Genomic DNA, 12,662 nt, shown 5'->3' on the forward strand with positions numbered 1-12,662 from the left:
AGAGCCGGCCCTGTGCCTAAGCACGGCCCTATCGGTAATGGTTCCTGGGGACTGTGCATGGCCAGACAGAGACCAGCTCAGCTCTTTGAACTCTCTCACACACACACGTTCCACTGTGCTCTTCTTTCCATGGGAAGAGACACCAGGCTGAGCCCTGCCCTTTTTCGGCAGAGACTAGGGAAAAGCCTTCCCCTCGTGCAGTTGTTCTCTAACTTTTGTACTGGTGACCCCTTTCAAACAGCAAGCCTCTGAATGCGACCCATTCTTATAAATTCAAAACACTTTTTATATTTTTAACACCATTATAAATGCTGGAGGCAAAGTGGGGTTGGGGTGGAGGCTGACATCTCACAACCCCTCATGTAATAACCTCGCAACCTCCTGAGGGGTCCCGACCCCCAGTTTGAGAACCCCTAGACTAGTGAGTCGAGAGACTTTCCCCTACAGCACATCACCCCTTGGCAGGCAGAGGGAAAGATGAGGAGGATCGGGCAGAAAAAGGAGAGAGAGACACACATACGGGTGTCAATTCATTAATCCTTGGTGGGAGGGGAGCTTACAACCCTGTTGGCAGGATGCAGCTGCTGCCTCAGTTTCCCTGCTGGGGTGGGAGGAGCCATTCACAGGAGGATTTAAGGTTTACAATAAAATAATTAAAATAAAAATTTTGGAGCTGGTTTATTATTATAAAAATTTTGTATGTGTGCGCGCGCATCCTCTCTTGTCCACAGAGCCTCTTCACGCTCCCGAAGCCCTCGCAGCAGGGCCTGCAAAGCAGCCCTTCTCGCCTTATAGCAGGAGTTCGAGTCCTTCCCCCAGGCTGCAGGGATCACCCGGCCCCTTCACTCCATGGCTGCAAGGGCCACAGCATCTCCAGAGACAGTCTCCGGCAGATCAGTCTAGCCCCAGCTCTTCTCTGGTTCCTGCCTAGGGCCTCTGACAGGAGGGACGCTGCAAGTTTGGCTGCTCCCCTTCCAGTTTCCAAGTCAAAAGATTCCTTCTCTGTGCCATAGACGGAGCCTGGGCGTTTATACACGTTTCCTCTCCCAGCAGGCCTTGCTGCCAACTTGTCAAACCTTGCTGCTTGTGAAGTACAAACAACTGCCATGTCCTATCTTATGGCTACTGTCCATCTGTCCGATTGTTGGGGTGCTGGCTGTCTGGTTCCGAGGGGTTCACTCAGGCCGGGGGTAGCTGCATGTTGGCTGGAGAAGCAACATTGATGAGGACGCAGAGGCAAAGTAAGCACAGGCCCGTGGATGGATTTTACGTGGCAGGCTCCAAATGTTATTAAACCTGAACACAGGGGCTGCCCTCAGCCTGGGAGGGCCACGGAGTCTCACCCCACCCAGACATGCATCTGACGAAGTGGGTCTTCACCCATGAAAGCTCATGCTCCAAAAAGTCTGTTAGTCTATAAGGTGCCACAGGATTCTTTGCTGCTTTCACCCCACCCCGTGAGTCCAACTCCTAATTCAGAGTGGGGCTGCTGGAATGTTAATGTGGGGTGCTCCAGGGATTTCTCAAATGGGCCAATGGGTGACAGAGGCTCCAAGGGGAGGAGCTACCTGATGTCCTTCAGCGAGCGTCTCTCTTCCTTGCTGCTGGGGCTGTCCCACTTCACCAGTCCCATTCAGTTCCCCACTCGCTGAGGCAGCTTGGGCCAGCCCTATTGACAGGACAAGGTCCGACTGATCCAGGTCTCAGTCACTTTGCTCTGCCTGCTGGTTTCTCTGCTGCTTTGCTGCAGATCCAGCGTGCATTTCTCCAGCAGCTTGAACTGGAAACATCACCTCTGTTCAGAAAAGCACACAGGCCTCCTCCCGCTATTGGAAACCTGCAACAGAAACAAATAATAAATAATAAAAATAATAATAAAGCCAACAAAACTATGAAAGCAGCTTCAACTAGCAGCCATAATCTGGCTCTAAGCAATTTGCCCAAAGGCCACGCAAACCTGGGGTAAAACCAGGAACTGAGCCAGCTTTGCTAAGTCACAGCCCAGGCCTTAACCACCAGGCCAGTGTCTTGTTTTGCATGTGCGCTGCAACATTTACCGAGTTAACAGAAGCAAAAGGGACCCACCACTTGTTGAATTCGGTGCTGTTGGTCCACATCCAGGGTTGGTCCGGTTCCCTCCCGAGGCCGATCCAGTGGTCAGAGGGTCCTTTATGGTTCATCAGGAAATCCTTTGTTAAAAAAGTAACAGCAAATACACATTGCACATCTCCATGTCTGGGATCTCGACAACCAACACTGGGTTCTCTGGGCTGCTACACAGGGCGCTGGGCAGGTGGTCCAGGCTGGGAATGCTACACCAAGAAATGAATCCCCAACTCAGAGGCAGCACCCGTCCTCTCCATGAGCTATGGGTTGGTCAGCCCATGCAGGGACATGGTGCTAAGACTAGTCTCGTGTATTTCGTGGAGCTGGCTGAAGATTTTCCATCAAAATGTTTCTGGGACAGAAAATGTGTTTCCTGCAAAGATGAATTTTTCCTAAGTTTAATTTTGATTTCATGGAAAAGTTTCTATTTTCCATTGAGCAATGATTTTGTTTGGGGTCAGTTCGACATTAATCTGTATCCAGCTGAGTTACCAAGGTGCCTCATGGGAGTTATTGTTTATGCTTATACCTCCACTCTCCGCTCTGGGTTGGGTTCCCCAAGACTGCATCTCCTATAATGAACCATGGTTTCCCTATTGGCTGAGCCACTGCTGGGCATCATGGGAGATGTAGTCCAACACAGGATCTCAGCACACAGAAGGGGGCAGAAGGCCCCCAAACTACAACTCCCCTGGAGAAGAGGGTCAGCACATTAGCCCCACATGGTCTGACTCAATCCCCAGTGAACGGGGAGGATGGCGAGTGGGTGGAGCTCTCTGTACTCTGGCTATTCTGGGACGTGAAAAGTTGTCCTAAATTCAAGCAGCATCCAGGCCCGTGGCAGCCCCAGGGCAAACCCAGCATAAAGCCGCCTTTGCCACTCCCACCCTGTGCAGCCCAGAATCTGGGTCTCACCATTTCCTGCTGGGTGTCAATCCCAGCCAGGGAGGCATTGAGTCCCGAGCAGTGGCTCTGGCTGTAGGTCCAGTTCCCTTCAGCCTCTGAGAAATAGTAACACTTCCCCAGGTACCCGATCCAGCTGTCTGGGCAGGCAGCCACTAGGCAGGCAGCACAAGCTGGACACGACTCAGGTTTCTTTGCTGGAGATGAGAAAGTAACAGGGTGAGAGATCTGCCCGTCACCCTCTGTAGCCACGGCAACAAGCCCCAGTGACACCACCCCATGGAACCCCGCACCCCCTCCACACCATGGGAAGCTGAGCTTGTGACTGGGCACGTTCCCCTTTAGAACAGAGAGAGGCCAGCGCCACCCACCCGCTCCCCACAGCGACGCGAGCTGTGAATTTGGGGCCACGTTTCTAGCCCTGGGCTCCTTTGCTGGGGTCCCCATTTTGGCCCCTGCAAGCACAGATGGTGACGCTGTGTGGAATATGTGGAACCCTTAGTGATGGTATTGACACCAATATTAGCAAATTGCAAAGGAGCTGGCCAGATAGGCCGTGTGAGGGAGCTGCGAAAATGTTATGATTTGCCGAGTACGATAACCTTGTTTATATGTTTGTATCACTTTTGTGTTAGGAGTTATAGATGTGTAGGGTATGTCTGTGCTTTGTTTCTGGGTGACACCCCCAGACAGGTTGGCATCGGCACTGCCCAGCCTGCTCAGTGGCTCCTCCAGGGTCATCAGCTGTACAATGAACTCGTGGAAAGGAGACAGGGGCTACACCTTGAGTCAGCAAGACGTGTAGGGGCAGGCCAGTGGACAGAGAACTCTACAGCTTTTCCATGCCATGTGCTGTGAAGTTTGTGTTTGGGACTCAAGAAGTGCTAGACACATGGCAAAAGACTATAAAAAGCAGCTGCATCATCTCCATTTTGTTTTCAGTCCTGCTTTTTACCTCTGAAGCAACTTTTCTACAAATGAAGCTCTGAACAAAGGACTGAATGACCCATCCAAGCTGGGGATGTTCCAGAGAGACTTTCAAGCCAGCAAACTCACCAATGTGGCTAAGAACCTGATATATGGACTTTGAAGTCTTATGTATGTATCTGACTGCTTGGCCATTTAATAATTCTCTTTTTCTTTCTTCTATAATAGACCTTTAGTTTTAGATGCTAAAGGACTGGCTGGCAGCGTGGTATTTTGGGTAAGATCCAACCTAATATTGGCCTGGTAATGTGGCTGGTCTTTTGGGGTCAGAAGAACATTTTGTATCGTGAGCAGAGCTTTTAAATAACTTCTCACTGTACTGGACAAAGGCGCTGATTGGGAGCCAGAGAACTGGAATGCAATAGAGGGGGCTGGGTGACTTCTTTTTTAACTTCTTGATAACCAGTGTGGGGGATCAGAAGCACAGTTTGTGACTGGCTGGGGCGTCTAACTTCAGTGTTACCCACCAGTCTTGGGAGTATCTGCTCTCCCTTTTGCAGCCTGCCTTGACTTTGGGTATTTTCAGTGAGGGCTGCCATGTACCCTATGCCACACAGACACGGTCATTGAGATACCTGATTGCACCTGCACATCAGGTGCACTGACATCTGAATGGCCAGGCTGGTCTGCGGGGGGTGCAATATCAGGGCAATGTACTGTGGGCACAAAACTGTGCTCTCAAAAAGGCCAGGGGGTGAGGCCACTTACGACCAACCACTAAGCTCATTATAAACAACTACTAGATGGCGCTGTCACCCCCATGCACCTGCAGATGAGAGGCCAGGTACGGAATAGGAACACCTACGATGATGCAACTAGCCATCAGGTGGTGCTGTTCTCTCTCTGTTTGAAGATACCAGAGGAGGGGGAAAGACCCTCTGGATCCATTTACTGGGGAGGAGCAGGGGGGCTTTCAGGACCGCTTGGATGCTGGTTTCTGTGAAGCCAGCCAGCTCTGCAAGAGACTGGACTTGCGGGGGAAGCAGCTTTATTAGACAGAAATGATGAGTGTAGACCCAGGTTCACATTTTATTACTTGGGTTTGTGTTGTTACCATTTCTTTCCCTCCCACGCTCTAATTTCTAATTAAATCTTTATTCTTTCCTGAACAAACCTCCTCTTGTTTATTAGCCGCGCTCACGAGGGCTGGGTGAGATACAGGAGCGGCGGTTTATGGTAAAACTGGTAAATGGGGCACACTGTCCCTTTAGGGGCAGTGGATCTGGGATTTCTGTGAGGACCCAGTGTCAGGCCTGGAGGTCACAGGGGAGCACTGCAAAGGGATGCAGGGACTGGGGTGCAGCTATTGTTATGTGCAGGGCAAAGCCAGGGCTGGCCTAGCCCAGAGGAGAGGGCTTGTGAGGCTGACAGGCCGGTGGGGTCAGGGAGCCGACAGCCAGCCAGGAACAGGTACAGATCCCTCCCGCAGGAGGCAGGGGGTGACACAGTGACTCACAGCCCTGGGTAACCAGGTGTGTTTGGGTAACAGGGCAGAGTAAACCAATAGCTGGTGGGAGCTGAACACTGGGGGTGGGGGAGACCCCACAGAAATGCCATGGGCTCAGCAGAGTCTGATGTGACTGCTGAAGCGGGGTGGGCTGTGGGGGGGAGGAAAGAGAAGTTGGGGGGATTGTGATGTTTCCACACTGAGTGGAAGATGCGGAGATGGGGTCAGTGCGGGCTCCACACTCACCTGACACGGCGATGAGGACGATGATGATGATGAACAGTATGAAATTGAGAGCCAGGATTGGAACTGCCCAGCGATGCACCCTTAGTTTCAACCCAGACAGCAAACCTGTAATAGGAAAAGCCATTAATCCTTGCATTGCTGCCAGAACAGGGGGGGCTGGGCCCTTCACTGATTAACTGCATCAGCTGGAGCTCGGGCTATTTTGCAAATAGAGAAATATACAGAGCAGGAAGTGAAAATTTTCATTCCAAATTGGGGGGAGGGGAAAGTCCTTTCAACCCAAAAAAAAAAAATCAGAAAAACTTGGTTCTCAACTGGATGTATTCAGGGTTTTCCCCTGTACCTTCAAAGCGTTCCCAGTGAAAGTGTTTATCCAAAAGGGGAGAGGTGCGGGGGGTCACACCACAACGTTTTAAATAAAAACTGGATTCTTTTCCTACTTCAAACACAATTCCCACCCCCACCCCCACCCCCAGAACAAAAACCTGCTCATTAGAAATGAAGATTGTCATTGTTTCCATTTGAAACTCGGAAAACTTCTGAGCAAAGAGAGCTGTGGGGGAAAATCTGCCTTGTTCAAAAAAGCATTTTCCACTCAGAAGACGCTGATGGAAATTTGACCAGCCTGTCTAGCACTGATGGAGGAAGTGGGGTGACTATACCCGGACTGAAGCAGGGCAGAGATCTGGTGTAGTACATTGAAGGCCGTGGCTGACTTGTGTCTTTTACACGGACCATTCACTAGAGGGAGATAAAAGCCCTCATGAGTTAATGCAGGTGGGACAGGAGAACGGATAAGAAAGATCTCAAAGAGGCAGCTGTACCTGTAGGGCAAATTTTGCTGCTCTTTCCACCCTGGGGGGGGATGGGCACGTGAGTTGTTCCGTTTTCATTCATTTGAGTTTCCTGAGAGGCCAGGAGTGGCTCTGGCTTCATCTTCTCAGCGTGATACGACCCATTGCACATCTGTTCTGTCTCCGAAGGAATTGCAGACTCCAAACCAGGGGACATGTTCACCTTTCTGCAGCCAGCGGTAACTACGGCCTGTTCGCACTGGGTCTGGCAATGCCGGCAAAGCCCTTCGTAAGGACAGATTCAAAGCAGCTCACTCGATTACAACTCAGATGCAGTTTGGCTACGTGGGGTGATCAGGAAAAACTGCTTTCAAATATAATTTGATGGTGAGTTTTGTCCGAATACCCTGACCAGCCAGGCTGGGTCTGAGCTGTGTTCGAATTAACTGTTTCAAAGGTATCCTTGGCACTGCTTTTATCCCCAGGGTCAACTAGGCCTTAGCAGGCACTGCCCAAAACGACTCCAGGTCGCTCAATCATCCTTGTTCTGTTTCCTGTGGGGTCTGGGTTCGAGGGTTTGCCTGTGGAGAGAATCGTCGGGTTACTCTGGCTGGCTTGTGTTGGTGTTTATCTGCCCAGCCACAGCCCTGCACAACAGGGTCAGTTAGAGCTGGCAGTGCTAGGACTGCCCTGGTTTCTCTACAGCAATTGTCACTGGAAGGATCCCAAAGCACCTGGATGCAGGTACTGGACTGGGGTCCGTTCCATGCAGAGAGAGTGGGGCCAGATCCCGGGCTAGCGTGAATTGGGGCAGCTCCACTGAAATCACTGACCCCAGATCCCCAGCTGGTGAAATGAGCCATCGCTCTACCGCAGTCAGTGGGGCCAGATCCCCAGCTCTGATTGGTTATGTCTGTGTATACAGTTGTTACAGCCACACCTGTATTGGCGGGAATGATCACTGCCCCTTATGCAAATAGTTTACAAGAAGTCGTTATGGTTTAATTGGAGAGCCTGGAATTTTCCATACGGGGGAGCAGTTCCTGCTTTCTGCCCTTGGGGAAGCCCCATGAAGTCCCTGCACCCCTGGCAGGACAGAGACTGGGAGAGCAGCAGGCACAGATCCCAGCTGAGCCCTGTGACAGCAGCAGAGCTGCCAGCTGAGCAGATCTGAAGGGAGCGACTCCAACAGCAGCCAGCTTCAGCAGGAGGGGCAGGACACCCCTGTACTGGACAGTGATGGAATAACTTGCTCCAGGAATAGATTCTTCATTCACCCCCCTTGGATAGAAGCTGGGGCTTGTGCCTTACCACAGGAGGGTTTAGAGTCCTTCCCACTCCAGGTTACTGTGTAATATTGATGTTTATAACTCTGGATGGTCCCATTATCCCTATAAATGCCAAGAACTTGGCAGGAGTCAGAAAAGAAGATTGGCCAAGGAGATCTTAGGGCAGTGAGTTCCACAGGCCAGCTGCACCTTGTGTGAAAATGTATTTCAAAAGATTTGAATTTGCCGCCTTTTCAAGTCAGGGGCGTGGTCAATGGGTGGTTCTGATAGGGCCTTTGGGAGACTTGCTACAATATGACATCAGCCTGCTAGTGGAAATGACAGGGCATTGCAATCAGACAATAAACAGTAACAGTCAATCAATAAAAAGCAGCTAAACAAACAGCCCCCTCCTCTCACAGCTCCTCTCCGGTATTAGCAGAGCCGTAATGGGTAATGGGGAAGGGGGGTGTCATAACTTAGTCCCAGATTTGGACCTTAGCGTCCAAAATATGGGGGTTAGCATGAAAATCTCCAAGCTTAATTACCAGCTTGGACCTGGTAAAGCTGCCACCACCCAAAAAATTAGAGTGTTTTGGGGCACTCTGGTCCCCACAAAACCTTCCCTGGGGACCCCAAGACCCAAATCCCTTGAGTCTCACAACAAAGGGAAATAAACCTTTTCCCTTCCCCCCTCCAGGTGTTCCTGGAGAGATACACAGACACAAGCTCTGTGAATCTAAACAGAGGGATTCCACCCTCCCCGTTTCCAGCCTTGGAAAACAGAATTACTGAGAGCTAATCTCTCTTCCCCCCCTCACCCAGAGGGAATGCAAAGTCAGGCTAGTAAATCTAACACACACAGATTTCCCCCTGACTTCTTCCTCCCACCAATTCCCTGGTGAGTACAGACTCAATTTCCCTGGAGTTCCCCACTAAAGAAAAACTCCAACGGGTCTTAAAAAGAAAGCTTTATATAAAAAGAAAGAAAAATACATAAAAATGGTCTCTCTTTATTAAGGTGACAAATACAGGGTCAATTGCTTAAAAGAATATTGAATAAACAGCCTTATTCAAATAGAATACAATTTAAAGCACTCCAGCAACTATAGACATGTAAATACAAAAGAAAATATATAAATCACTATCTGATCTTTGTACTCACAACTTGGAAACAGAAGATTAGAAAGCAGGAAATAGAAATCACTCCTCCTAGCCGAGAGAGCATACAGGCAGAAGACCCAAGAACAACAGACTCACACACAAACTTCCTGCCACCCAGAGTTGAAAAAATCCTGTTTCCTGATTGGTCCTCTGGTCAGGTGCTTCAGATACTTATTTCCAGGTGAAAGAGACGTTAACCCTTAGCTATCTGTTTATGACAGTGGGGTAACGGCTACCTCAGCCAGCTGGGAATTGCCCGATAGTCCCATTGTGTTTCATAAAATGCGACTATGGCAGGAATGCGGGAGACAGAAAATGTAGCAGTTTCCCTGGTAAGAGTCTCCTGTGCTCATACAGAGATTCGGATTCTCCCCTGCCTGTCACCTTGTAACATCTCGGCCACCTGCCCAGTGAGGTGTCAAAAGCCACCGGATTAGAATCACCTCTCACTGGTATCCACTGGCCTCATCACCAACCCATTGGTAACTACACCTGGCCTGGGATGGTGCCAGCGAATCAGTAGGGGTCTGTCTATACTGCATTGTAAACCCAGTTCTGTGGGACCTGGGTTTGTGGACACTTGTGTCTGAACCCATGCATGAGCGTTTACACTGCACAGCAAACCTGGGTTTACAATTGCTGCCCTGGGTCTCTCAGCCTTGCTAATGGTCAATACCGCACCGTGCCGATCTTCTGACCGGTTTGGAGCTTACGCTGCATCCACACGGCAAAATGACAGGGCTCGGACCTGAGTCACACCAAGACGCAGGCTCAGACTCACCCCAGCAGGATGCTAGGACCTGACATGACCTGAGTCAGACTGATCTGTGTGTGGACAAAAAGGGGTTTGGTCTCAAACCTGAGTCTGAGCTGGGCTCACTGTGCAGTGTAGACACACCCTGAGAGTCACTTTTTTCCACCCGTCAGCAAGAAACTAGTAGAATAAGGAATGCAACATTCTCTGCTTTGATTTTAGTCTCTGCCACTGCAGATCTTCTGTCTAGAGCTGACCCCGACCCCTCGTGCGTCACTTCTCCATGCACAATGAAAGGAGCAGCCCACCCCCCCTCACAGCTCCCATCTGCCCCAGGGGGCATTTGTCCCTGGCTGCTCACAGGATCCAGGCTATACAGGAGAGCTGGCAGATTGCATGATATATGATATCCATACAGACTAACATAGCAAACAGACATACACACACCCGCCACTCATGCACAAACACACACACAAGCCGGGGCAGCAATTTAATCATAGGTGTGACTCCCAGGGTGCTCAGAGCTGGAGTGTGGAAGGTGAGGAGTTCTGTGCCGCTAACAGCTTCTGCCCTTGGGGCAGGGAGTGTTTTTATAAAAAGCTGTAGAGTGACTGAGATAACAAAAGTCTTGTCATTAAATTAAATTAAGGTTAGATGATCCTGAAAGCATTGCCAGGCGCTCCAGTTAAAAGGTAGGAAACAAAGGGCAGGAATAAATGGTCCATTTTTCAGACTGGAGAGGAGTAAATAGAGGTGTCCCCAGAGGGGCTTGTACTGGGACCAGTGCTGTGCAATATTCATCAATCATCTGGAAAAAGAGGTAAGCAGTGAGGTGCCAACGTTTGCAGCTGATACAAACAGAGAGGGGACACAATAGCCATTTTCAAGTACATAAAAGGTTGTTACAAGGAGGAGGGAGAAAAATGGTTCTTAACCTCTGAGGACAGGACAAGAAACAATGGGCTTAAATTGCAGCAAGGGAGGTTTAGTTTGGATATTAGGAAAAAACTTCCCGTCAGGGTGATTAAGCACCAGAATAAATTGCCTAGGAAGGTTGTGGGATCTCCCTCACTGGAGGTTTTTAAGAGCAGGTCAGACAAACCCCTGTGAGAGATGGTCTAGATGGTGCTGGTCCTGCCATGAGTGCAGGGGACTGGACTTGATGACCTGAGGTCCCTTCCAGTTCTATTATTCTATGATTATACTCAAGATAGTTAAATCCCAGGTGGACTGCAAAGAGCTGCAAAAGGATCTCTCAAAACTAGGTGACTGGGCAACAAAATGGCAGATGAAATTCAATGTTAAATGCAAAGTAATGCAAAATCAGTTGAGGCTGGTCCTGCCCATGAGCAGGGAGTTGGACTGGATGGCCTCCTGAGGTCTCTCCCAACCCTAATCTTCTATGATTCTATGACATGACAAAATAGAAACCCAACTATACATACAAAATAATGGGGTCTAAATTAGCTGTTACCCATCAAGAAAGAGACCTTGGAATCGTTTACAGGACTCTGGAAGACCTGTCCTTCCAGATTACTGCAAATGTATCCATCTCACTGTGCCTATATCATCCCAAACTCATTCTCCAGCTTCAGAAGACTTAAAAATTCTCTCCAGTCATCAATGGGACAGACGCAACTGGATAATGCCGCTGTCCTGAACGTGCATCAAGACCATCCCAGGGAGCTAGATGTAGGTAAGATTGCTGGCTGTAGTTTCATCCAGAAAGCTACAGTGAGACATAATCTCTTTAAACTGGGACATTAGTGAACACAGCTTGCAAGTGACTGCAATGATTTTAATACACTGTAATTCATGAGAATGTAATTAGGTAGTTCATAACAACTGACTTGTTATTAAAATAGTAAAGATGCCAACGATTGACACATTCAGTAACTAGAATATGACAGAAATGTATACCTATGCTGAAAATAGCCTCCCCCAAACTAGCAGAATGCTCCCCCCCCCATAACACACACACACCTCTTCAAAAGCACCCGCCAGCAAAAAGAAAAGTCAGTGCCTCTGACTTTAATAATCGGTAACTGGAGTCCAGCCAATGCAACTGACAACCACTCTCCGGTGTCTTTGTGTATCTGCTCTGGCAGGGAGAGAAGCAGCAGCTGCTGTTCCCCGGGGTGTTTGTAGGAGGGTCCCTAGCTGCAGGGACAGACAGCTCAACAGAGCAGGATCTCAGAAAGGGTGAACCCAGGAGCTCCGGGCCTCAGGGGGCCCCAGCAAAGGCATCAAACGGAGCCGGCACCAGGGTCTGACCCCAGGGCAAACCCCGCGAGCTCTGCAGTGGGGGACAGAGATCAGACCCCACCTGGATTTGTAGGGCAGACACATCCCAGGCTGGGTTGCCCAGGGGCATTGCATCTCCCGCACGCTCACCCTGCCCCATAGGAGCCCCCCACAACCAGCCCCTCACAGACCCGCGGGGCAACGAGCTGGGAGCTAAACTGGATTCTTGAGGAGAAAGCCGGGGTGAGACAGAATGGAGGCAGCCCAGCCCCTCCCCCAGGAGAGCTCCCCATGCAGATATCTCCCCCCTTTCCCCCCAGCCCTGCACTTGCAGCTCTCTGCTCACCTGAACAGCAGCCAGCCAGCTCCCCGCAGGAGGACCAACAGCGGCAAAAGGGTTAATTCCGATCAGGGAGAGTTCGCTGGGCTGTGAGACTGAACATACAGTCCTGTGTCAGTCCCTCGCTGCAGCAGGCGGGTTATTCACTGGCCCCACAGCTCCTCCCTCCTCTGAGCAGCCAGTTGTATAATGTTCCGGGAGATTGAAAACAGAAAACTCCTGCCAGGGAGTGGGGGCTGCTGCACCCCAACTCTGCTCCCTGGCAGGAGCACCAGGCAGAGCAGCTCAGGGCATATTTCTGGGGGGCCCCCAATTGGCCAGAGCCCTGTTGGCCCAGTTGCTAATCCACCATTACCAGTATAACCCATTGTCCAACCCCAGCCAAGGTATTTAGAGCGGGATAACTCTT

General features: G+C 50.2%; 1 protein-coding gene across 1 annotated transcript; it reads right to left on the reverse strand.

The window, feature by feature from the left end:
- Positions 1 to 659: 659 nt before the first annotated feature.
- LOC115640861 (C-type lectin domain family 2 member D-like) lies at positions 660 to 12,451 on the reverse strand. Its single transcript, XM_030543922.1, has 6 exons — positions 12,260 to 12,451; positions 6,514 to 7,064; positions 5,690 to 5,794; positions 3,022 to 3,206; positions 2,086 to 2,189; positions 660 to 1,837 (listed from the first exon to the last, which is right to left on the reverse strand). The coding sequence occupies exons 2-6, from the start codon at positions 6,698 to 6,700 to the stop codon at positions 1,708 to 1,710; spliced, it is 711 nt and encodes a 236-aa protein (XP_030399782.1). The 5' UTR covers positions 6,701 to 7,064; positions 12,260 to 12,451; the 3' UTR covers positions 660 to 1,707.
- Positions 12,452 to 12,662: the final 211 nt, after the last annotated feature.

Source organism: Gopherus evgoodei, unplaced genomic scaffold (genome assembly GCF_007399415.2).
Source record: "Gopherus evgoodei ecotype Sinaloan lineage unplaced genomic scaffold, rGopEvg1_v1.p scaffold_32_arrow_ctg1, whole genome shotgun sequence".
In the NCBI taxonomy this organism is placed as follows: Eukaryota; Metazoa; Chordata; order Testudines; family Testudinidae; genus Gopherus; species Gopherus evgoodei.